The sequence below is a fragment of the Manis javanica genome, chromosome 13 (assembly GCF_040802235.1).
Source record: "Manis javanica isolate MJ-LG chromosome 13, MJ_LKY, whole genome shotgun sequence".
In the NCBI taxonomy this organism is placed as follows: domain Eukaryota; kingdom Metazoa; phylum Chordata; class Mammalia; order Pholidota; family Manidae; genus Manis; species Manis javanica.
Window position 1 is genome coordinate 43,721,961 of NC_133168.1, and position 26,736 is coordinate 43,748,696.

General features: G+C 34.6%; 1 protein-coding gene and 1 long non-coding RNA gene across 17 annotated transcripts in view; one reads left to right on the forward strand and one right to left on the reverse strand.

Moving 5' to 3' along the window:
- Positions 1–21,576, forward strand: part of LOC118967503 (uncharacterized) — a 38,613-nt gene extending 17,037 nt beyond the window's left edge. Inside the window, exon 2 of the long non-coding RNA XR_005054595.2 lies at positions 20,311–21,576. This is a non-coding gene — a long non-coding RNA (uncharacterized lncRNA). The remainder of the gene's footprint in view (positions 1–20,310) is intronic.
- TRDN (triadin) overlaps positions 1–26,736 on the reverse strand; it is a 486,197-nt gene that overhangs the window by 225,282 nt on the left and 234,179 nt on the right. For 15 of the 16 annotated variants that reach the window (XM_073219550.1, XM_073219542.1, XM_073219538.1 and 12 more), the window contains one exon: positions 26,182–26,241. The exons of the other annotated variant lie outside the window; for it this stretch is intronic. In XM_073219550.1, coding sequence (XP_073075651.1) covers positions 26,182–26,241 — 60 coding nt within the window. The remainder of the gene's footprint in view (positions 1–26,181; positions 26,242–26,736) is intronic. 16 annotated transcript variants of the gene reach the window in all.

Consider the following 26,736-nt stretch of genomic DNA (forward strand, 5'->3'; position numbering starts at 1 on the left):
AGTGAGTTGGCTTTATTTTTGTTCCTTGAGTGATTTTGGCTGGCTTATTTCCATAATACCTGAATTACACGTTTGTAAGCTGCCAATATTTTATTGTCCTGAGTTTCTTTTCATACAAATCAGTATGATTGTTTCTGGTTTACTCAAATTCCACTGGGGATAGTATACAGTGTGCATTCTTCTAATGATCTCAGTTACTGATGTTTTCTTTACTAGAAATGATGAATGGGATTACTCAGAATCTCAAGTCAACTAGGAGGCTATGAGCTGAATTCAGATAACATGAAGTAAAAACAAATCACTATACTAAAGTTTAACTTGTTTGGCTTCTTTATCAAAGGAGAGTCCCAGGTTCTAAGCCACTCCTAGACAGCTAAAGTCTACCACCTAAATCTTGGAACAAATGTTGAGGGAATTTTTTTCTCTAATGTCTGATAAATATTGTGTTCCTTAATTTTCTGCTACATTTCCCCAGAGGTATTGAGTATACCCAGAATATTGCAAACACTTTGAGAGGCCTACTGTAGTGCAAACAATGAATGGTGATGGGTCCTGGGATAGAAAATTTGTCACTCTAGTAAGTGACCATTGAGCTAAAATTCTTTGACACTTAAAAAAATACACAATGTGAAATAATTACAAATTCCCATCCCAATTTGTTGTTTCATTTTCATAAAAATCATTTGTGATACTATGACTAAAGTTATAATGGGAAGATCTGAATTTAGTAAGAAAATGATAGTCAGGTTTATTAGAGCAATAATATTACTTTATACATTGGCACAAGGTTCCTAGACTACTTCTGTAACATGTAGAAAAATAGTTTTAAAGTGTAGAATTGAACAAATACTTAAATAATGAAAATATGGTTTTATATTTTAGGTTGAGAGGTATGATTGTGCTAGTGTACTATATTAAAATACGGACACCTAGACCTTGAAGTTTCCTTAGTGAGGACCTCTTTCTCTTACCTTGTGCTTTTGAACCACTTAAAAAATGGACAGAATGGACCAGAGGGATTTGAAGTCTTGACCACTCCTCCCTCCCCACCCCATCTATTAAAAAAATTTTGAGACACCACTCACAATAATCCCAGGTTTGTGAATTTACCTATGAATTGGTAATCTACCTATGAATTTACCTATGAATTTCTCACCATGAGAAATCATCCAAAGAATTTCAGAAGTTTGTATGAGGTGGGTGAATCAAAGGTTTTTACTCCAATCATAGGCATCTTTATACTTCCCACTTAAGTATTGCTAAATTCTACACACGTGCTTTGCATTCCTTGCACTTAGTCTTGTGGATGGGGACATGCAATAAACACAATTATCACTTCACTTAGGCATCAGGTGGTTCAAGATAAAATGAGAACAATAATGTCTTCTCCAGGGGAGCTGTGAGTGTTCATGGGCAAGGAAACCACAGAGGGACCACAGTGGAGACAGAGAAGAACCCTGTTACTGTGGAACTTACAGCAGAGATGGAGGGAGACAGGCAAGAAACAAGCAAGACAGATAACTTCAGGTCTCAGAAATGTAGGGACATCAAAACAGAGTGGTGAGACAGACAATGACTAGGGGAAAGAGATCATGCTAAACTGAAAAGAAAGACAAAGGCCCCCACTAAGCAGGACTCCGCCAGCTTATGACGCTTTGTGCAAATTTAAAAAAAGATGTATACTTTCTGGAGGTGCGCAGTCTATGGTGACAAGGTTGGGCCAGGAAGGAAGACCTCTTCATGTAAAATGAAGCAGCAGCTCTCCTCCGGGGACTGGTGCAGCTCCAAGCTGACATCCAGTCCAGTTGTGTGCTGTCTTGGTGAGGGGAACCGAGGAGGCAGCCTTTGTGTAAGTCCACAGACTGCATGGCAGCTGTAGGATGTCTGAAGGGGCCCTTTCTCCACTGACTTGAATACAAAGGAGGAGACCTCTGGAAGATCTCTGATACAAAGATTTCTGATACAGAAGAGAAAAATCAAAAAAGTGTAAGCGAGGAACCAGCCAGGCTTGCTGAAAGCTCCTTGGTGATGGAGAGCAGAGACAGGCTCAGATCAGAGAATTCGAGGGTGTTCCCATGAGTTTGGAATTGTCCTAAGGGCAACGGTAGGCTTTGGAGGGTTTTAGTGTGACATGTAGGTTCTCAAAAGATCACTGTTGTGTGAATAAAACCAGCTTTTATAAAGGAAAGGATATGAGAGGCAGGAGGAGACCAGTTGGAGACTTGATATAACTCGAGTGAGAGACAAGGTGGACAACAGTGGAGATTGAGGGCAAGAAAATTTATTGAGGGACTACTCAGTCCCAGGCACTTACCTACAATAAGGAGTTATACTAGTGAATAATACAGACAAAATCCTCTGTTTTACTGAGCTGCGATTCCAGTGAGCAGAGACAAAAGCAGCAACTAATAAATAAAATGGAAATAAGTGTCCTATTAAAAACATGTCAGGAAGAGTAATAAGAATGCTATTTGGAGTAATGGGCAGCAATTTTAAATATATGGTCAATGAAAAAACACAGAAGTTGTAGTGGATGGATTCAGATATATTTTGACATAAATCCAATAGGATTTTTAAATGAAGATGTAGGAAGTGAGAGGAAGATATCAAGGATGACTAACAATTTGACTTGAGCTTCTGGAAACAAATGAGAAGTATAGTACCCAGACAAGGGCAGGAAATTCTCCATTTACCCAGCTAGATGCTGTTATGGACTAAATGTCTTAGTCATTGTTGTCTCTTGAATTATATAGTTTTCAGTTATTCCAGATGAGTTATATAGAAGAAAAGGAAATAAAAACCAGTTACTTTACTGGATCATTCCAATAACTTATCTTATTGGTAATTCATTTTCAAGAATTTTTTTATTATTTTAGGGAAGTTTTAAGCAAATGTATTATTTAGTATAAACTGGCTACACAAGTCTACCATAAGGGTGTTTAAAACACCAAAAGCTTCAACTTCTTAATCAAAGAGCATCCTCCAGGCCAAAATCTTTCTACTGGAAAGGTTTCTTTGCATCCTAATAAAAAGCTGCCCTAGTATTTCCATGTGTTATTATATATTTGCATATTCAGTTTGATGGAAAGCAAGGAATAGTAGCCAAATGCATATTTTATGCATTCTTTTGATTAAAAATGATAAAGGTAATATTAGTGTTTTTTCCTCTTCATCTCCAATTAATGAAGTAGAAGTAATTTTCCATGGAACAGGCAACTAAAGAAAGTAAATGAGATTGATTCAAGATCATATCATTGTTCTATTTATCCTTGTATTTTGATTATAACAGAATACTTGGTATTTGGGACCTAACAAAAATTTATGCACAGAATCAGAATCATACAGTTTGGGGTATGGGAGAGACCTTTGAAATCAGCCATTATGACACCCTAACTTTTCAGATGGGATGAAAATAGTCTCTGGAACTACAGATGGCTTCACGAAGGTCATATGTAGAGAGAAGACCCAATTTATGGTTTAAGGTTTTTTTTTTTACTCCATTTTATTTCTTAAATGTATTTAATAGTATCTATTTGGAAGGTCAACATAAATGCCAATTATTTTACCTATTATCATAAATGACTCATAACCCTTGGAAGATCTGTAAAAATTCACTTCTTAATAAAAACATTTTTATAGTTTTCTTCAATGGTCATGTTCTGCCTAACCTTAATTACATGCTGAATGGACCTGAAACAGACCATCCAAGAGGCTCACTACTTAAAAACCAATCTCCTTGTTACCCTGAACTCACTTCCGCAATTCTAGATAGACTGTCATCTGGGAGGTTTTCGAACTTTCAGAATTACTATTTCCTACTTTTCTTAGTTTCGTCTAGTTATCTGAACAATCTCTTTCAACTCCTCAGCAAATCATACTTGTGCATAAGGTGAGGCAAAGCACAGATAAGATGAAAGAAACAGACAAATAGGCAATATAAATTGTAGGTTTTCCTTTTAGTCCAAAGGCCAAAGCTGTTAGGAAAAGAGATCAATGAGGCAAATTAGATGGACTGCAATCGCATTTTAATAAAATGAAGGAAAAAGTATCTGATGTACTTAAAATACAAATATCCTAACTGCCATGAAGGAATCCAATGACCAGTGAAACGTCACACATCTGTGAGATTTCAAATTCTCAATGATCAAACTGCCTAGGATATAGCCTACTCTAGTGATTGCTCAAAACTTATCCATTTTATTGCTTCCTTGACTTTCTCCTACCCACTCCTCTTGTAACTATTTATGCTCCCAAAGTACCCAGTATACACTTTATCCTTTGATTCTCAATGCATTTGTTTACTTACAAATCTGGGCTTTTTCTTTCTTCTTTAAAATCCTCACTAGACTATGATCAATTTGAGGACAGAATCTGTAACATATTTGGTAAAGGAAAATTGATAACTAAAAGGGAAAATGAACAATTAAGTGAATGTTCTTAAATGCTACTTTGTTGTGCTATCTCTAGAATGTTTGAATATGAACTGATCAAGTTATAGTAAATTTAGTTGCTGGTAGAGTATAAAATACTTCAATAAAAGACATAATAAATTTTTTTTTTGTTTTTTTTTTCAATCATTTCTAGTTCAAGATCAAAGCATTCATTTTTTTTCTGTGACAATCTTTACCTATTTATGAGTGGAACAACAATGTTTGCATGAAAGTGAAACATTAATGCTTTTATCAATGGGTAGTGGGAGAAACTGATCTAAAGGTCAAAGACAAAGAAAGGTAGCTTCATTCATTAAACAGCTCAATCAATATATTAGCTCTCACAATATATTCAGAATATTTAGAGGTCTCGTCAAGTGGAAAGACTGTAAATTACCCACTACGTTATGTTCCAGCCTAAAGAATTCTGCACCCATAAAATGTAATTTGAATAGTATTTTAGTGCCAGAAGATGCCTTCAGGTTCGCTGCAAACAGTTGAATAAGAAGTTGAATGACTTGTTAAATTCACCCGAGACTTATAAGTAGGGTCTGTGTATCAGGATTCCCAGTACAGTGCTCTTTGCAGAGTTAGAAGTTGTCTTTGTGTTTGCATTCATTTTAAAAATTGCATAAAAGGACAGGGAATGCACAAACTGTCTGATGAAATTTAGAATAATACTGCACTATTTCAATTTATTACAGACAACAATTATGTTGTTATTATATTATGTTTTAGAATCTGTAGTAAATGTTATCATTTTATAACAAAACATATTAAATAATTCATTTTTTATAGTGAAGTGGTATTATTAATGGACATTTTAACCTTTTGATGTATTTGAAGATGATTCAAGATACAAAAAATATCACATGTTTTGGGTCATTAGTTATGTTAATTCAAAATTCAAAGTTATAATGAATTTAAATTAGGTCTCTGAGATGCTGTTTTCCATTGTCAAAAATATCCAACATTCTTTACCAAAATGTGGATGCCTACTCTCTAAGGTGGTAAGTGGTAGAAAATGTAGGACAAAGATTGCTCATTTTATTAGAAATCAATTTTTGCAACATCATTTACAATAGCTGACATATGGAAACAACTCAACTTTCCAACAGAAGAATGGATAAGGAAAATGTGATGTCTATATATGTATATATATAATATTATTCAGCTATAAAAAATAAGGGAATTCTGCCATTTCAAACAACATAGATGGAATTTGAGGTCATTATGCTATGTGAAATAAGCCAGACAAAAGTGAATATCATATGATCTTGCTTGTATGTGCAACAATAAAAAAATCATATTTATAGATACAGGGAACAGATTGGTGGTTGCAAAGGTAGAGATTGTGTGGTGATCAAAATGAATGAAGGTAGTGAAAACTTACAAACTTTAAGTTACAAGATAAATAAATCCTGGGGATGTAATGTATAGCATGGTGACTATAGTTACTACTGTATTTTGAATTTGCAAGGTGCTAAGAGTAGATCTTAAAACTTCTCGTCACAAGAAAAAAATACAACTATGTGAGGTGATGTATTTTAACTAAAAACTTACGGTGGTAACAATTTCACAGTATATGCATATAGCCAGTCATGTTACACACCTTAAACTAATACAATGTTATATGTCAATTTCTCAATAAAGCTGAAAAAGAAGTTGAGATCTAAATAAACTATGCACTTTCGTTAATAAAAACAAATTTTCCTCCATGACAAATATTTTAAATTTATATTTATGTGTAAAGTTTAAGTACATAATTGAATAGAATAAAAAAAGTATGGTTTTTCAAGGAAAATCCCAAAATTTCAATGAAATATTAAGCTAAAATCTCAAGTTTCATTTATATTCCTAGGTATGCTCCTTCACCCTTACATATTAACATACTGACTAATGAATAATGGGCTGTTATTTATTTAATTTAATTGACCATTGCTGAAAACACAGAAATACCAGTTCTAATAATATTGTGGTTTACCAACCAGGTAATTATAACCTGGCATATACCTAAATATGAGTACATTTAATGTGCTATAGGTCTTGAATTAAACATAACATGCAAGTTGTATATTCAGGGTTTATTTTCAAAGATCCAAGACACATTAGTAATTTACTCAAAGCTGAAAATCAGGTCACACCAAATTATTGAATATCAACCAGAAAGGTAAGGAAATAAGAGAAAAAAATGGTTGCCAAGACAAAATCATTACATTTACAAAATGTATTAAAGGAACAAAATGTACAAGTGGAATAACAAATTCACTTCTTAAGAGATAGGAGGCTTGACATTTTTGTAACTCTCTAAACATGGAGAATAAATAGGGCCTCCTTCTGTCTCATATCTTTTCTGGTTGTTTGACTTTAGGATTTTACCAAAGAGGTTATTGACAGAGAACAGATGGCACAATTGATTGCTAAATCAATTCCTAAACTCCTAGAATCTGTTGTTTTCATTCTCAATAACTTCAGAATCCACTAACAGGCTTAGAGATAAATTTATTGTGTATTCTCTTCCATCTCAATTTGATGTCACTCTAACCATTAAGAAAAAATAAGCTTAAAAATCTAATGATGAAACCAGGCTTTGTGGCCAACATAATAGATATCCAGGAAATTTAAAAGTAAGCTATAGCCAAGATCCCTTCAATAATTTTGGTGACAAGTCTGTGCTCTTGAGTGTAGAATCACAGTCCCCAAGCCTGGGATTTCTATACCAGATCCCTTTCACTGACTACTCAATAAAAGCATCTAAAAGTTATCAGCAGATTGCCTGCTTTCTTTAGCACTTACCTGGGCAAGAGTTAGGAGTACTTGTAATATTTACATTACAAGGGAAAAAGAGATTGTGAGTTTGCCTTAAATTATACCACTTAGAAAACAGAATGAAAAAGGAGAAAACCTAAGAGCCAGTATGCCCTTTTAAAAACATATTTGTAATTCTCCCTACAGTGCTGGAGACAATATACAGCCATTTGAACCAATTCCACAACTTTGTCTAGGTTCAATTTCCTAATCTACGAGATGGAGAGGTTATAATGCACCTCATAGGTTATGGTGAGGACTCAGTGAGATAATCCATGCTCAGAGTTCAGCACAGTGCTGGCATACCATTAGCACTCAGTACATGACAGATCTTGTCATCATCATTAATGATGTCATCATCACCTCTCCAACAGACCTCAAAAATCCTTAAAGGGGAGATGCAGAATAATCTGTGCATGACTACCTGCTTTTTTTTTCAACTCTTGGAAAGCTATGTTAATCGAGGCTCTTTGTGACTTTCTGCTCTTCATATCCTCACCTGGGGGATGATAATTTTTATAGCTATTGCATAGCATTTGAAAAACTGTTGATTCTTTTTTACACAGGGATCTCATCCATATAGAAAAAAATCAATTTGTCACTTTCAACCACCCTGTTTAGCTATTTCCACACCACATAAGACTGGGCAAGGGGAGGAATGGTGCAACTTTTTAATTTTTTAATTGAAGTATAGTTGACATATAATCGCATATTGGTTTCAACTGTACAACATAGTTTTTCAACAGTTACCCATATTATTAAATCCTCACCCCAACTAGTGCCATTACTATCTGTCAGCACAGAAAGATGGCACAGAACCATTGGCTATATTTTCCATGCTGTACTACCATCCCTATGACCAACTTCTATTAAACCTGAGATTTCTGTGCCCCTTTCTCCCTCTCCTCCATCCTAAACCCTCCCCCATGGTAACCACCAGTCACTTCTCAGTATTTGTGAGTTTACTGCTATTTTGTTCATTTTTTTCTTTTGATTTTAGATTCCACAAAAAAGTAAAATCATACAGTATTTGTCTTTCTCCACCTGCCTTATTTCACATAGCATAATATACTCTAAGTCCATCCACATTGTCCCAAATGGCAGGATTTCTTTATTTTTATGACTGAATAATATTCCACTGTGTATATGGACCACTTCTTTATCCATTCATCTGTTGATGTACCCTTTGGTTGCTTCCATATCTTGGCTATTGTAAATAATGTGGAAATAAATAAAGGGGGTGCATGTATCTTTTCAAATCAGGGATTTGTTTTCCTTGGGTAAATTTCTAGAGGAGGAATTACTGGGTCATGTGGTATTTCTATTTTAAGTTTTTTGAGGAACTTCTATATAGCTTTCCACAGTGGCTGCACAAAATTACATTCCCCTCAACAGTTAGGAGGGTTACCTCTTCTCCACATCCTTCTCAACACTTGTTATTTCTTGTCTTTTGGATATTGGCCACTCTAACTTGTGTGAACTGACATCTCATTGTGATTTTGAGTTGCATTTCTCTGATGATGAGTGATGTGGAGAATATTCTCATGTGCTTGTTGACCATTTGTATTTCTTCTTTGGAGAAATGTCTGTTCAGTTCCTCTGTCTATTTTTTTCAATCAGGTTATCTGGGGTTTTTCTGGTATTGAATCACAAGAGTTCTTTATATATTTTGGATGGTAACCCCTTAATGGGTTCATCATTTTCTAGTATATTCTCCCATACTGTAGGCTGCCTTTTTGTTCTGTTTATGGTATCCTTTTCTGAAAAAAGGTTTTTAGTATGATGTAGTCCCACTTGTTCACTGTTTATTTTGTTTCCTTTGCTTGAGGAAATGTGTTCAGAGAAAAATTAGTCATGATTATATTCAAGAGATGTTTGCCTATGTTTTCTTCTTAGAGTTTTATGTTTTCATGTCTTATGTTTAGGTCTTTAATCTATTTTAATTTTATTTTTGTGTATGAAGTTAGACAATAATCTAGTTCCATTCTCTTGCATATAGCTGTCCAGTTTTTCCAATACCAGTTATTTAGGAGTATATCGTTTCCCTATTGTATATTCATGGCTCCTTTAGCATATATTAATTGACTATATATGTGTGAGTTTATATCAAGGCTTTCTATTCTTTTCCAATGATATATGGGTCTCTTCTTGTGCCTGTACCATAGTGTTTTGATTACTGTAGATTTTAGTATTGCTTGAAGTCAGGGAGCATAATACCCCTAGCTTTATTATTCTTTTTTCTCAGAATTGCTTTGTCTATTTGGGGTCTTTTGAGGTACCACATAAATTTTAGGATTTTTTGCTCTAGTTCATTGAAAAATGCTGTTGGTATTTTCACAGAGATTGCATTGAATCTGTAAATTGCTTTGGGCAGGATGGCATTTTGACAATATTAATTCTTCCTACCCATGAGCATGCAATAGTTTCCCATTTATTTGTGTCTTCTTTAATTTCTCTCATGAGTATCTTATAGCTTTCAGAGTCCAGGTCTTTCACCTTTTTGGTTAGGTTTATTCTTAATTATTTTATTTTTTGGATGGAACTGTAAATGGAGTAGTTTTCCTGATTTCTCCTTCTGCTAGTTCATTGTTAGCATATAGGAACACAACACGTATCTATGTACTAATTTGTATTCTGCAACTTCACTGAATATGCTTATTAATCCTATAGTTTTTGGTGGAGTCTTTAGGACTTCTATAATATATAGTATCTTTGTCTGGTTTTGGTATTAGAGTAATTCTGGCCTCATAGAATGAGTTTGGAATTATTCCCTTCTCTTCTACTTTTTAGAATACGTTAAGAAGGATGGGTATCTTCTCGCCTTTAAATGTTTGGTAGAATTCCAGCTGTGAAGCTATTTGGTCCAAGACTTTTGTTTTTTGGGAGTTTTTTGATGACCAGTTCAATTTTGTTACTGGTAGTTGGTCTATTCAGATTTTCTGCTTCTTCCTGAGTCAGTCTTGGAAGGATTACTTCTCTAGGAATTCATCCATTTCTTTTAGGCTGTCCCATTTATTGGTATATAATTTTCAATAGTATTCACTAATAATTCTTTGTTTTTATGTGGTGTCATTGTAACTATTCCTTTTTCATTTTTGATTTAGTTTATTTGTGTCCTCTCTCTTTTTTTTTTGATAAGTCTGGCTAAGGGTTTGTCTATTTTGTTTATTTTCGCAAAGAACCAGCTCTTGGTTTCATTGAATTTTTTCTATTGTTTCATTATTCTCTATTTTATTTATTTCTGCTGTGATCTTTATTATGTACCTCCTTCTACTATTCTTGGATTTCATTTGTTCTTCTTTTTCTAGTATCTTTAGTTGCCAATTTACTCTTTATTTGGAATTTTTCTTGTTTCTTGAGGTAGGCCTTTATTGCTATGTGCTGCCTTCTTAGAACTGCTTTTGCAGTGGCCCACAGATTTTGAACTGTTGTATTTTTGTGTTCGTTTGTCTCCATGTATTGCTTGATTTCTACTATGATTTGCTCATTCATCCATTAATTATATAGAAGCTTTTTGTTTAGCCTCAGTGTGTTTGTGGGTTAGTCTTTGTGTAATTTTTTTCTAGGTTCATACCATTGTGGTCTGAGAAGCTGCTTGATGCAATTTCAATCTTTTTGAATTTATTGAGAGTCTTTTTTGTGGCCTAGTATGTGATTTATTCTGGCAAACATTCCATGTACCCTTGAGAAAAATATGTATCCTGCTGTTTTTGAATAGAATGTTCTCTAGATATGTGTTAAGTCTATCTGATCTAATATGTTGCTCAGTGCCTGTTTCCTTATTTATTTCCTGTCTGGTTGATCTCTCCATTGATATAAATGCTGTGTTAATGTGACCTAATATGATTAATTTTCAGCCTATTTCTCCCTTTGGTATGGTCGGTATTTGTTTTACATAAATAGGTGCTCCTATGTTGGGTGCATAGATTTTTATAATGGTTATATTCGCTTCTTGGACTGACCCCTTTATCATTATGTAATGTCCTTCTTTGTCTCATGTTACTTTCTTTGTTTTGAAATCTATTTTGTCTGTTATATAAGTACTGCTATTCCTGCTTTTTTCTCCCTATTATTTGCATGAAATATCTTTTTCCATCCCTTCACTTGTAGTCTGTTTATGTCTTTAGGTCTTAAATGAGTATGTTGTAGACAGAATATAGATAGGTCTTGTTTCTTTATTCATTCTACCATCTTATGTCTTTTGACTGGTGCATTCAGTCCATTTACATTTATGATAATTATTGATAGGTATGTACTTTCTGTCATTATAGTAATTGTTTTCTGGTTGTTTTTATAGTTCCTCTCTGTTATTTCTTCCTCTTTTATACTCTCTTTCATCATGTGATGATCTTCTTCAGTGTTGTGACTGGATTTCCTTTTCTTTTTAATATATCTAATGTAGGGTTTAGGTTTGTGATTACCATAAAGTTCAAGGATAGTTTCCTAACTACATAAAATCTGTATTAAGTTGATGATCTCTCTATTTCAAACACAATCTGAAAGTACTTCTTTTTCCTTCTTTCTCCTCCTCAGTCACGTATTAGGTGTCATAATGCACATGTTTGTGTACCCCTTAACTGATTTAATGTATAGTTGCTTTTACTAGTTTTGTTTTTAGCTTCATGTTTGCTTGCTAATTGGTCTGCTACCTTTAGTGTGGATTTATTTTCACTGGTGAAAACTATTTAGGCTTAAGAATACTTCCATCTAATGAAGCTCCTTTAACATATTCTATATTGCCGTTTATTGGTGGTGAATTCCTTCTGCCTTCATTTATCTGAGAAATTTTTAATTTCTCTCCTCAAATTTGAATGATGATCTTGCTGGATAGAGGATTATTTGTTGAAGGTCATTCTGTTTCAATACAATAAATATTTCATGCCACTCCCTTCTTAGCTATAGTTTATGCTGATAAATCCGCTCATAGCCTGATGGGGTTTCCCTCATAAGTTATTTTTTTTCTCTCTGGCTGCTTTCAATACACTCTCATTATCCTCAATCTTTGTCATTTTAATTATGTCTTGGTGTTGTCTTCCTGGGGTTCCTCTTGTTAGAAGCTCTCTGAACTTCCAGGACCTGGATGTCTATTTCCTCCCCCAGATTGGAGAATTTTTCAGCAATTATTTCTTCAAAGAGACTTTCTACTCCCTTATCTCTCCCTTCTCCTTTCTGGGACCCCTGTCATGCAAACATGTTTTAATTGGAGTTGTTGCATTGTTCTCTTAGCATCCTCTCCCTTCTAGAGATTCTTTTTTCTGTCTGTTACTCAACTTCTTTGTTTTCACTTCATTGGAGTGATCTGTTATTCACTCCCTGCTTTGTATATTTCATTTCAGTTGCCGGGTTCTTCAGCTCTGAGTGGCTCTTTTTCAAGTCTTCTCTCTTTGTTGAAATCCTCCCTGAGATCATCAGTACTTTTCCACAGATCAGTGAGCATTATTATGACTACTACATTGGAACCTTTATCAACAACATTGGTGATCTCCATTGCATTTAGGCTTCTTTCTGGTGTCTTATCCTGTAGTTTTCGTTTGAAACGTATTCTTCTGCCACCTCATTCTGTCTTGGTTTCTGTGTTTCTTCCTTTGTGTTTGATAGATCTTCTATGCCTCCTGTTTTACAAAGTAATGGCTTTATAAAGAAGGAGTCTTGTGGTGTCCAAAAGTTCTAGATTCTTTACCCACCAGTGCCTAAGTCTTCTTGGAGGTGGAACCCCAGCTGCCGTTGGTGGGCTATGCGTGGAGCTGCCTTTCTGCCTGTCTGTCTGCAGTGGCTGATCTCTGTCAGCAGAGGTCCTTCCTGAGCTACATAGGTGGCACTTCTGCTGGGATTATTGTGGGTGGGACCAACTTTCTGCCTGTCTTCAGGCAGTGGCTGATCTCAGTCTGCTGTGGGTGGCATCTCATCTCAGCTGGCCCTTAGTGAGCTTTACAGTGGCATGGCACTCCTATGGGGGTTGTTGTGGGCAAGGCTGCCCTCTGCCTGCCCTGCAGTGATGGCATGGTTGCTGGGCCAATGGGGTGGGTGCAGTGGGTGCATAGGGTAGTGCAGTGTGGGGCTGAGCTGCCAGTGAGGAGGAAGAAGTCCTCGGAGCTGGCTTCTGGAGGTGTCTCCCTAGTTGGGCTGAGAGAGAGCCAGGAAAGCTAGTAAAGCCTCCCTCTGACTGCTGCTGGTCCAAGCAGGCAGGGAGGGCAGGCATGGGGAAGTGCCTTAGGGCTGAGCTGTCAGCAATGGAGATGGAACCTTTGGCATTTCCACCAGTACCTGACCAGTTGGGCTGAGGGTGAATTGGGTAAGTGTTGTCCACTTGCCCTTTCTCCTACAGAGAGAGCTCCATCCAACCTTTACCCCTCTGGCACCCTTCCTGCTGCTGGTAAATCCTTCAAACTGCTACCTCTCTGGTGGGTCTCAGCAGGACAAATGGAGTATGCCTGTCCTCCACAACAGCATGAGTCCAAGCTTCTCCCAGAGTGCTCCAACTCTCTCTGGTGTCCAGACCCATTAATCACCAATGCCTGATGCAGTGCGCACTCTTGTTCCCAGAGCAGATCTCCAGGGCCAGGTGTGCAGAGTTCCTGAGCACCTATATTCTCACCACTCCATTTCTCTCCCTCCCGCTCGTGAGCTGGGAGGGGGAAGAGCTGGGGTCCTGATTGATTGTGCCTCTGCTAATTCACCCTTCTCTGTGTAGGCTTCTCTTCTTTCTCAGTTGTAGATGGTCTGCTCTGTAGTCTTCAGGTTATTTTCAGGGTTAGTTGCATTTGCTGTAGCTGCTTCCTTCATGCATGTGGGTGGTTTCCACCTTGCCTTTCTACTTTGCCATTTTTTTCCATCTGCAACTATTTTATCTTTCATCTTCACCTATGGGAAAATTTCCTTTTTTTTTTTTGTCTTTGACACATACAAGTACTCCATGTTAACAAGCATTTCAAAGGGATATGAAAAGCGTAAGGCAGAACCATAGAGACAATTAAAAAGGAACCTTCTGGTTTTGGAATTTACTTCAGGAGGAGCAAAAATGTCCTGACACTTTATTTTAGCAGGGAATTTTCTACTAGGTGCTTTAGTAATGATAAAACTCTACACTTTTTCAACTATAGAAATATAACATAAACTTAAGTATTTCAATGCTTCTTAATAGATAAAGGATAAATTGGGAGCATGTTAATAATTACTATTTAATAGGCTTAACACCACAATTAAATTCACAAATATATTCTCACTTGAATGACACATTTGGAAGTCATCCAACTTCTCTTCTATTAAATTGTGTATAATTGATACTATTTTGTCATTTAAAACAATGCACACTGCTTATCCAGTGCCTGCCAGGAGGCTATTTATAATTATGCAAAAAAATAATATTCCTCTGGGAGAAAATCATTATTAATGTAATCACATTCATGAATAATAGACAATGGAAAAGGTTTACATCTTATGCAGTCACCATATAACCATATAAGAGAAGAGTAAATGATTAGTTTGTTTTTTACAGGATGTTTCAGTATAATAATATTGGCCCTTTTTTTGTCTATTTTCCCTCACTTTCTATAAGAGATTCTGATTGTTACAAATGAGACGTGTCCACTAAACACATTGCCTAAACACTGTAGATGGTTACAGTAGAAAGTCATTAGTAGGGGATAGTTTTTCCTTCAGGAAAGTAGCAAATCAACCACGAAGCAGAAATGTTGAATACAATAGAGTAATGGGGATTTGAGAGATGTAATATAAGTAATTAAGTGTGAATAACAGATTAGACACTGAAGTACATGAGGTCTAATTTGGAAGGACACACAGTGGTATAAGGTGAGATGTTACTCGGTTCATTGTTTACCCTGTATTAATTTCTCACTTGGTGTTGTTATAAAGAGTACACCTAATTATATCACCACTTTTTCTCCTTGGGGTAAAAAATTGACCACCTAAATAGAAATAAAAACTAAACTTTTTGTAAGCAAGTAATGATAACAATCACAAAAAGCTGAAAATAAGCACTGACAAAATACTAGAACTATACTTTTAAAAAGCTTATCCTAACCTCCTAACCTCTTAATTCTCTCTTTACATATTTCTAGTGAGTACAATTTGTTTCATGTGATATAGTACATAGTACTTCTTTCATTTTTATCCTGCAGCTGCTTTATATTGTTTATTGTTTTATTTATAATCTCTGATTAGATTGAAACCTCATTCTACTTGAAGCTCATGTTATGATCACTAGTATTGAGAACATATACTAGGGATTCAGTAACTGCTGGGAGATTGATTAATAGAGTGACTGTGCATATCAACTTGGATTTGATGAACATATAAATAGACAAAATGTATTCTCTTGTAATGTGAAATACTTATTACCACTGTGTGGCAATAGCAGTGCTATTATGTCTTACCATAGACTATTTTAGAAAAACAAAATGTAAAATATTTTGGGCTTGAATAGCATTCAAACAATACTGAGCAACTGTTGAACTGTCTACAATCTCTAAACTTAATGTTAATGTTGCAAAATTCATGATTGCTTTTGTTTTGCACAAATATTCTGAACAGGAAAAAACAATCTATGGATGAGGAATATTTGTTTAACAAGCACGTCTCTTTGAAAATAGTTATATCCAACTACTTGGTAGACGATTAGTTAAGTCAAAATAGGAATGGGTCTACTTATTACTTCTATATTAGAAATAAGGCGTGCTTAAGAAAAGTGATAAGAACTATGCATTTATTTAAATGGTTAGAAAGCCATAGATGCACTATTCTTTATCTACTGGGCCAGCCAAATGAACCTTAGAAGAGCCCTAGGAGGAATATATTCACATAATTACAAGAATGCTTTTTTAATCTGCACTCTTGCATATAAACTGACAGATAAGATTATTACAAGACATGACACATTAATAAATAACACCTAATTAGTTTGATAATTCTTTGATTAAGACTTAATTTTCCTTGTTTCTCATGCAGCAATTCAAATTACTCAGTATTATTTGTTCGTTTTTCAGACTATTTTAGAACTGCTTTGAATAGTCTCAGTAGGTTACCTGAGTAGGGGTTTATTTTTGTCTGACAGCAGGCCAATGCCATTACTAGTGGCACGGCTAGACCAAAATGACACTTTAATGAACAGTCCCTCACAGCCAAGATATTCCTCTAAAATCCGGCACCTCTTCCTAAAGGGTAGGAGACAAATTTCTAACGTGAGAAAAGTGAATCAGGCCTTCATTTTGTCCTCTTGAAATGGACACAGAGAAAGTGAAGTCATATAATTTGGTATTATGAGGAAAGAAGTCTTCTTATTCACTAGTCTTCTCTCCAAACCAAAGTCCTTCATCACAATGAGCTGACTGAGAGTACTAGCAGCATGAGAGGAATCACAGCCACTCAAAAATGCTTGGATCTGTGTCTCTGTACATTCCAGCTATTTATAGTGACTAGAATGGTTCCTGGACTGATTGAGACAAATATGAAAATGTGATACATTTATCTTCAAAGTTTCCACAGACTTCGAATAATCAGGAGGCAACTCTCAAGGGGGCGTGCTAAGTCCCAGCACTCTGCACGCCGTAATGAAGTGTAGGCTCTCTCTCCTTTTTTTCTATCATTTCTGCCTAATTCTTTATTCTGCCTGCAGTTTACTGATGCACGCAGCAAACCAGTCTTTGTTAATTCTGAGCCTCTGTCTCTAAAGATACTACCAATAACTTCTTCAGGAATCTTTGCACAGGGCCTATTTGCAATGCTTAGAAACCTGTCATCTTTTTAAATAACAAGATTATTTCTAGGAATGAATAAAAAGGGCTGCTCTGGGATGATCATCAATAATTTTTTTCATTGAGATAAATATTATACATCATGAATTCAACTGAATAAACATATAGTGTATCTAGCAAGGTAGAAAGCAATAGGGATTTAAAGGCAAAAGTTTCTTGAAAGTATACATATTTATATAAGGCACAAAAGAAAGATTTGCTAGGGAGAGAATGCAAATGAGAATGATACATGATGATTACATCAGAAAGATACGAAAATGGTGGGTAGAAGACCACAAGTTTGTTATATTTGGGCATGACCACCACCACCGCCACTATATACTTAAATAGTGCTTATTATGCTTATCAGAGTCAGGTGGTGTTTTAAGTGCATGTGTTTGCATGAATTAATCCATACATCAACCCTATAAGACAGTGTCTCTTATCACATTTTGAAGAAGTAGGTACCACACATATGTGCTCACTCTGAATCTGCACAGCCTAGCACAGTTCCTGGAACTCATCTAGAAGAGACTTAAACCAAACTTGTTGGATGAAGGTAATGCAAGATTTTTTCACATTATCCTCCATATGACACTATAAATTATGTATTATTACCCACATTATATAGATAGTGGAACCAAGGCTAGATGACATCAGATGGCTAGAGTGTGCAAAACTGGTCTCCTATGTTATTTGTTGATGCAGTTTTGAAAAAATTCTGCTTGTAACAACTCTTAGATATGTGTTCAGTTAATAAAGAAGAGCCAACACTGAGTCATTAACTTTCTTAAGTGCACTTTGACCATCTGCTTATGTATTCTACAAAAATCTTATCATTAGCCTCATTTGACAGAAGAGGAAATGGAAGCCTAAAGAGACTAATTAACCTAAGTCATGTTTCAATCAAGTGACAGGGCCATGATTGAAAGCCATGCTGTCTGGCCTTGGAGTCTACATGCCTAATCATCTGCTCTCACTGCCTCAAAAGTCCTGGCATTGGAGAGCTAACTCTGAAGATTAAAATAGAACAATGCAAAACAACAACAGAAACCAGCCAAAGAAGGAAAGAAAGGTATTGCTCCACTTTAGGTTAAGAACAGGTCAGATTGCAGCACTTTTCCTTACCAGACTATGTTTTTAGTAAATAGTCCCACACATTTCACTGTTCTCATTTACATCTAGACCTCAGTTAAGTTTCTACCACAAGTATGAACTGAAATTGTCAAAACCAGTTTATAACATTTTGAATTGTAGCAATTTCTCAAGTCACTTATACATAATTCCCTTCACCACCTACATGAACAATGGCTTAGTAAAATTTGTCCTTTCTTCCCTCAAACCATGTTATAGCCTCACCAGCTTTAGCAATATTTCACAAACTTTATCTCATTTCCAGTGCCTTAAGCAGACTGCTGCCCAATCATGTTGTCTGAAATGCTGGTTTCACTCATTGTTCTACATAAAATCCTTCAAAGACTCTCTTTCGTGCCAAGTATCAGTTTTGCCTATTTACCCACATGTTTGCAATCTGTCATTACAAATTTATCATTTCTTATTCCCAATGTTTTCTAATCTTAATTTATCCTCTAATCAATCTGGTATCCTCATTGTCATATAAACACATCAATTTCACATGCACTGCCATGTCATGTCCTTGTTCATTTTCTATTTCATTCATATACAAAGCAAGCTCTATGTACTCTTTGGAAGCTAGACAAATATCCATCTTTCAAGTTCTAGATTCATGTTACCTTCCCTGATGTCAGGACTCACAAATTTCTCTCCTCTGAAACTTGTAACACTTAATGTCTGTATTAAGTAATCTAATTCTCAAGTTTAAATTTTTTCTATTATTTATTAGTTTCTTTTCATCTTTCAAAGAATCATCCCCTCCACTTATTAGGGATCATCTTCCAGTATTCTGATATCCTGTACTCTGCTCATCCTGGGATGCCAAGCACACAGAAGATATTCAGTACTTGTATGCAGACTTATTTCACTCACTGTCCTGGCAACCCCATCTCCACTGCTGGCTTTTCCCCAAAAGTCTGCAGTTGATTATCTAACTGCCTACTTTAGAGTTGACATGAGAATTAAATAAGTAAAGTGTGAAAGTACTGATATGAACCTGGGTATCTAGCAGGTGCTTAACCAATGATGTCTGGCTGGGAATCTTCACATATGCCCCTTTTGCAACCAAATGCCATCTGTGGATTTTAGAGTGGGTAATGAGTTCACAGTCTCTTACTACCCCATCTCTGCCCACTCCAGGGGTTCTGACCCACTCTCTTCCTTTACTCCCTAATTCAGGCATCCTTTTGGTATTACAGGCAACCTTTCCTAACCATCTCTGAATAATCTTTTACTTTCTAATCCTTTGGTATCTACAATAAGAAATCCTATGATTTACCTCTCTGTTAAGTCTAAATTCATCTTCATTCTCTCCATCCCATCTCCCAAAGTTAAACTTTACTTTTTCTCCTAGACTGTAATCCTAACTGGGCTCTCCAAACCATCTTGCACACTATTTCTAATTTTGTTTTTCTTTCTATTCCCTGAGTGCCAACCAGAGTGAACCACTGGTAGTTCCCCACCTATGACTGGGAAGTAGGGAAATTTGGTCTTAATCCTGAAGGCTTTATAATTAGGCAGGCCTGCATTTGGATCCCCTGTCAGCACTGTGTTGGATCAGGACAAAACACTTAAACTCTCTGTACTTTAGTTCTCTCTTCTGTACAACAGGGATGATAATGCACTACTCCCAGGGTTTAATAAGCATTAAATAGAATTACTTTAAGGGCACAAGAGAGAGTAAATACTCAATAACCACAGTCATAAAGAACATTTCAAGATATTGTGATTCTGTGTCTTAATTATTACCACTTCAGCCTTTTATGTTTTTATCCTTAATTTCATATAAGCATATCCTATCAGTGTTTCAAGACCCATTTCAGTATTTTCTTCTTTCAGAAGCTCATCTCTGAACTTTCATACTAGAAGCACTATCTTTTTGCAGTAAACTTCCACAGTAAAAGAGAAAGCAAAAGGTGTGGGGGGAGTACACAAACCTATATTATTTTATTTAATCATGTTAACAACCTGAAGGAATGAAGTTTATAAAGAACCTGAGACTCAAAACCAATTCAAAACACATGCGAAGTATTTAAATCCTGGTTTGTGTGGCCCCCTCCAAATTTTCATTGTCTCCATTGGGTCTCGGTGTACTATCAGGGTCCTTTGAAGCTAATCTTAGTTTTTTTCTTTTTAAGCAATTGTAACTATTTGTAGAGACTGATATGTTGTCGTATTTTTTCTTATAGGTCTTCCAAGGAACAAAGGAAGAGTTTACTTATTTTTAAGAATAAAAAAATTCAGCATCTTGTAATTACCATGTGGCTGGCACCTTTGGACAATTAAAAAATCCAGTGCACATTATGGAATATCTATGATCTCAATTTTTCTATATCTTGTACATTTTCTATTTCATCAACTTAGGAATTATTTTGTTATTACTCATCAAGTATTTCCAATAATACTAAAAAAGACTATAGCCCTAAGAAAATAGAATAATGATGGAATAGCCTAGAAGGATGCTGCAATTGTGAAATAAATCATCATCCTATCATCATTCAGTTGTCTTATTGTGCCGACTAAAATATTACATCATTCAAGAAGGTCTAAAAGAAGCCTGGAGACAATTCTGTGGTCTACTTTTAATTTCATTGAACACAATTTAGAATTTAGAATTTTTATTTTCCATCCATAACTGTAAAGAAAAGAAAATTGATAGAGGAAGATATTTCAGTTATTAGATGAATCAGAAGACAAATTCAAAAAGATAGATAGCAGTACACTATACTTTGATGATTAGGGTGAAATTAAAATTGATTGTTCAATTGAAATGTCAGACTCTGACTCTTCAGACGACAATGAATTTCCTCAAATTCAAGAATTAATAAATGAACAATACATTGCAGAGGACAAAAAGGAAATATGGTGGTCTCATCCAGTTAGTCCTTCAAATAAAAGAACTTTATCATGCAATATTTTGTGGCAAGAAGTTGAACCATCTCAAGTTTTAAAAGAGTACATTAAATTACTCTTACTTCTTTTATAAAAACTTATGATTTCTAACTGTGCAAAAACTTATGATTTCTAACTGTGCAAATGCTGAAGAAAAGTGAAGGCAGGTGTCAGAAGGAAGCTGATAATGCATAAATGAAAAAAATCATTGGACTTATCATTCTAAGTAATGTCTATAGATCTAAAAATAAAGATGTTTTGCAATTATGGTAAGAGAGTACATTGTTTGTTTAACAAAATTATGAGCCATCAAAGATTTCAAAAATTCAACTGTTGTATTTTGATGATGTAAGTTCTAAGAGAACCAGAAATAATAATATGCCAGAATCTATTAAAGATGTGTTTGAAATCTGTAATTGGTATCTACAATCTGGATACATTGCTATGTTATGTATTATAGTTGATGAACAGCTAGTTCCTTTCTGAAGATGATGTGTCCAATTTGGAGTATATATGCCTTCAAAACTAAGGAATTGATGAAATAAACATTTAGCTTTGCTGTATTTAAGTTCTTATAATTTTTACTATCTCTTTATTCTTGTTTCTGCAAACAACATTCAAGTGATTTAAAATACAAAAAAGAAAAAACATTAAGAGATTTGGATGGTAAGTAGAGATAACTATTTATTCCTAGTTTCCTGAGATTAGCATGTACATTTTCTAAGCCTCTGTTGCATACTTAACAAGTTAACCTTAGTTATAAAGTTATTTATGCAATGTCTTATCTCCTTTCTGAACTACCATCTTGCTGAAGGGATTCAACATACTGAGTAAAAATTAAAATTTCCAAAGCTTTTGTTTTGTGAAAGTAATTTGATTTTTAGAGCCAAAGTGAATACACTTTTATGGAGCAGTTTTTTTGGATAAAAGTAAAGCAAGGCTGAATCTTACCTAGTCTTCTCCATTATAGCCAATTGAGCTCTGAAATACATTAGATTAAACCATTAAATAATAGTGACTATAATACAATTACATTTGACCTCTTCTGAGCAGGATCAAACCAAAAATACAGTTAAGCACCACTGAAGTTCAAGAAAAATATCTTAATAAAATGAGAGTACTAACTTATTTGTCAAGGTTCTTTCGAGCTGTGGACTTAAAACCCAAAGAATTGGAATACAGACTCCCAAAGAATGTCTTATTAGAGTCAGAAAAGATTTTGGTAGGTGAATACCTTCAATTTTATAAGAATAAATGACACAGAAAGTGGAATACATTTTCTTGACATAAATTCTTGGTTCAAGAAAATAGCTGGAATTTCAATGGTGGGACAATTTCTAACAAATAAACTTTAATTTGCATTGAAATTTAATCATAAAGGTTACAGAGATGAAAAACTGGAGGGAAAAAATGTTACAATTACTAAGCAAAAGAACACTAGCCCTGATCCTTGTACTAGACATTTAAATTGATTTCTTTATCTATAATGAATATAAAAAGGTCTGTTGAGCCATATGATTTCTTATATAAATTTGTCTCTTGGTTACCTTGGTAGACTCTGCTCACCAATGCATGCCATTTATTTGGCCCAGGTAGAAATTGAAGAGAGAATATGAAAATGCCCAGCAAGATAATGGTGTTTCTTTTAGAGTCTACCTAAATGAATGAAACTATCAGCATGGCTGTCACTGAAGAAAAATGTGCTTATTCACAAAGTATTGAGAAGGAAATTGGAGTTGCTGGAAAGTTGAAAAGATAAATAAATCTAAAAGAACTTGACCATCTGTACTATCAATTTCTAAAAACAAAAACAAAAAATCACAAACGCTGTAAAACGAGTCTCAGTATTACAACTAATGTCTGCCTTGACCAGTTTTAAAAAGAAAAAGTCTTTCCTTTGGCCCTAAAAGAATGGGAGTCATCATCTTCAAGACAGTCACCAAAGGGCAACAGGATCTCTCTTTTTCTCTCTCTCTCTCTCTCCCTTTGTGCTCAGCCTAACACAGGTGAGAGGTTAAAATATGTCCTAGAACATTGACTATCTACACAATGAAGACATCTAATGTTGGGGATTATAAGATCATTAAAGGCTAACAGAGAAAGTATTTCTGGAGAGGGGAGCTCTTCAGTGTCCATAATACCCACAAAATAATACATTACATACATATATATATATATATATATATATATATATATATATATATATACTCCAATTTCCCATAGGGTCAACCTAAGTATAACATACTCACTTTCTAGGTTTAAATAGAATTTTCTTAATTTTTCAACTGAATATAGAGCAATCAGTACAAGAGAATTTTAAAGGTGTGACAAAATGATCTGCTTGGTACATTTTAAGGTGGCTTATTAAGATGGTTTCTGTAATTGAGGTCGGGATTGTGAGTATTCACTATAGAGAATCAGAGAGAGAAAATCAATTCATTTTCCAGTATATAGACGAAATCTAAGCTAGAAAATGCCAAGGCTGTCTTAGAAGTATTTTCTTTAATGGGATAAAAAGGCAAAAACTTGGGACTTATTGTGTCAACACACTTCATTAACAAGGTTTTTCAAATTCGAACTGTAATTTGAGCTACTTTTGAGGATGTGACAATATTATATGAAGGAAATACTTTATCCCAGAGGTAAAGATCAAATCATAGTCTTAAAAACTCATTACCAATAATTAATAATGAACTCTAGCTAACAATAACAGGTGTTCCACTAATCTCAAACAGAAGCAGATGGAAGCACAAATGTTTTATAAATACTGGATACATGCAGAGCAATAAACTTGGCAGGAATTGTTTTATTCTCTAATTGTCAGTCAGAGTCAAAGCCATTTCACTTGCATTTTCTCTAAATTAATATACCCAGATAAAATCTTGTTTCTCATTCCTTCTTTTCACAATGCGAGCCATATTAGTGCTTTCTCACTCCAACTTATGTATTGTCTCACCAACAAAGATAATATTATTAATTTTCCTTCTGTATACTTATGAAACTTTGTATTTGTTACATGGATCAACAGGCCTACAATACAAGTTTCCATTCTCCAGCTGCTTCATTTCTACCTCCCAGACAAGAAATGCTGATCTATTTTTTCTTTAATTTCTTATACATTATCCCAGTAAACTTTCAAAACCATGAATGTAGGTAGATGAAATAAATTAAGAATCCAATTAGAGATTCAGTAAATGGGATTAAGAAATCTAGTCCTATAGTGCTTGGGATTATTTTCAGGAGCTGGAATAGTACATGGTGCTATATATCTGAAATCATGGCTGTTTAGAGTATTCACATATGACTTAAGAAGGGCTCTTCCCATATGATTAATAGCAAGATTCTCCTTAACTCATGCAGAGATGGTTTACTGTTCCTTGTAGTCTTAATGCGTTGTTGATTTTTGGAAAGAAATAATTGGCATTGTGACCATTAAACTGTTAGCATCCCTCACTGACTTTGACAATATGACTCTCTGTTTTTCAATTTTTACAGAAATTGTATTTTAGGATCACTTAGTACCTACTATGAATGACTTACACGGCACATAGAACATATTGTTTTCCTCAGATAATGGAATTTAAAAATTCATGCTCAACAATATAGAATCATCTTGGATGTAAGTAAATAGTTGATCATATAAAAGCAAACTATGTGTAACGTAACTTTCTTAAAGCATCACTACTGAACAAAATGGACAGCAAACCTGTTACCTAAAATTGAATTAATGGTGTATGTAGACCAGGACTTGTCAATGCTGAGGTTTCCTCCATGTGGGATGCTCACCCAGATAAGTTGTACTGAAGCAAATGAATTAAAAAATAGAAGTATAACAACATTTTGTTGTGCATCTACCAGATGGTTTGTCAACAAATTTGCAAAGTTGTTACTGAGATTCCAGTTTTAAAGGAAGAACACTGAAGATCAGGTAGAATTCAATGATTTGCTCAAGGCCCAATGCTAGAAAAGAATAGGTTAAAGGATTTTCTGTGTGTTTGTGTCTAAAGCCCTCTCACTATATTAAACTACCTTTCTGAATGCTTCCATTAAATTTTATTATAATACTATATACATATGTTAACCTTAATTGTATTTACAAAGAGAGTCATCATGTTTTTCAGTATTTTTTCCCTCATTTCAGTTTTAATTCATTAAAATAGTTAAAAAGAAGAAGAAAAAGAAAAAGAAAATGAAGTGTGGGGGTTTAACTTGAGTAGGTTACTAGAATTAACTAAGTTTTCTCGGGAGCTGAAGTTCTCATGATCTCATACCTTTCTAGGATGTAGATATGTTAAATATTTGTTTTAGATATGATATGCCCACTTGCCAATGTATGCATGAATTATAGTAGTACATTTTAGAAAGATTTCCATAAAAATAGTTAAGAAAACAAAATACAGTTTGCTTTAAACAATCAGCTTCAATTATTAATGTAAATTAGCTCCTACCTTAACAATACTGTTTTCTCAAAAATGTTTCCCCAAACATGAACATAGTACCATCAGCTTTTAAATTTTCAAAAGGCATAGTAAAGCAATCAAGTTACTCACTCTTAATTAAGTTGTTAGTAAAGAATTCCCTTGTTACACTCTGGGCGAAAATTAAAGATAGGTAAGATAATAGATACATTCATTTAAGTAAAAATACTTCTTCATTGTGTTAGCTATTAAATCCAGTTTGATTATCTCCATCAATAGTTCTCTGGAGTGATTAACCCAAGTTTATGTGAAAGTAAGAAAATAAAAAAATTTTGAAAAATGATTAAATATTTGAAATGCAATAGATTTTAATAGGAATTCTGTTCACAACTAAAAAAGATGGATACTTTCACTGTCATAGGTCTATTCTTTAAAGCTTATCAGGAGTAAAATGATTTGTCTTCATTCCAAGATATTATTAAAGGTGTTAGCTTATTTTATATATAAAGATATTAGCAGTCTTTTAGCTTTCAGCTGACTTCATTTGCAATCGGCCATGCATAATAGAACATAGAATTAAAAGCCCTAATGCCAGTTATTTCTTCTGCTTTTTATTGGTTTTACTCTAGATCTATACATGCATTATGCAGTTTTTTAAAAATAAAAATACAGTTTAGTACATAAAAAAGCTGACAATCATAGAAACAAAGACTATTAAAAGCAGACAAGTACAAGAATTATTTGGAATACCTGGTTTTAAATCCCCATGGACAAACATGTCAATCATATATCGACAGAATGCATACTGATCTGACAGAGTAGAAAGAAAAAGAGCAATGAAAAAATGTCATTAACGCCTTTCTTTTTTCTAGGGAGAAATGGTTTAACAACACAAACAAAATAGCACAATTCTATTTTAGTTACTACAATGTTTTCTGTGAAGGAATAACTTGCACTCATATGAACATGGGAGGGGGAAGGCATAATAAACATAAAGTTCCATTTATTTCATACAAAAAGAATATCCTTAAAAGATTTTTAACAGACTGGTTCAGGGTAATATAACATTATTTGTTTTTAAAAATCAAAACCTTTTTCATCAAATTTATTACGAAAGTCACCATATTATAGCATTTTTTTCTTATTGTCAGTATATATACTTCCAATAATGAAACAGAAGTTTACAAGAGGAAATTGTTTCCAGCTTGGAATGTTTTACCAAATATTCACTCCCAGTCCTTCTGCTAATTTTCTAAACAGAGCTGTAGAATGTTTCTCGAAAAGGCTAACCCCTTTGCCATGTAT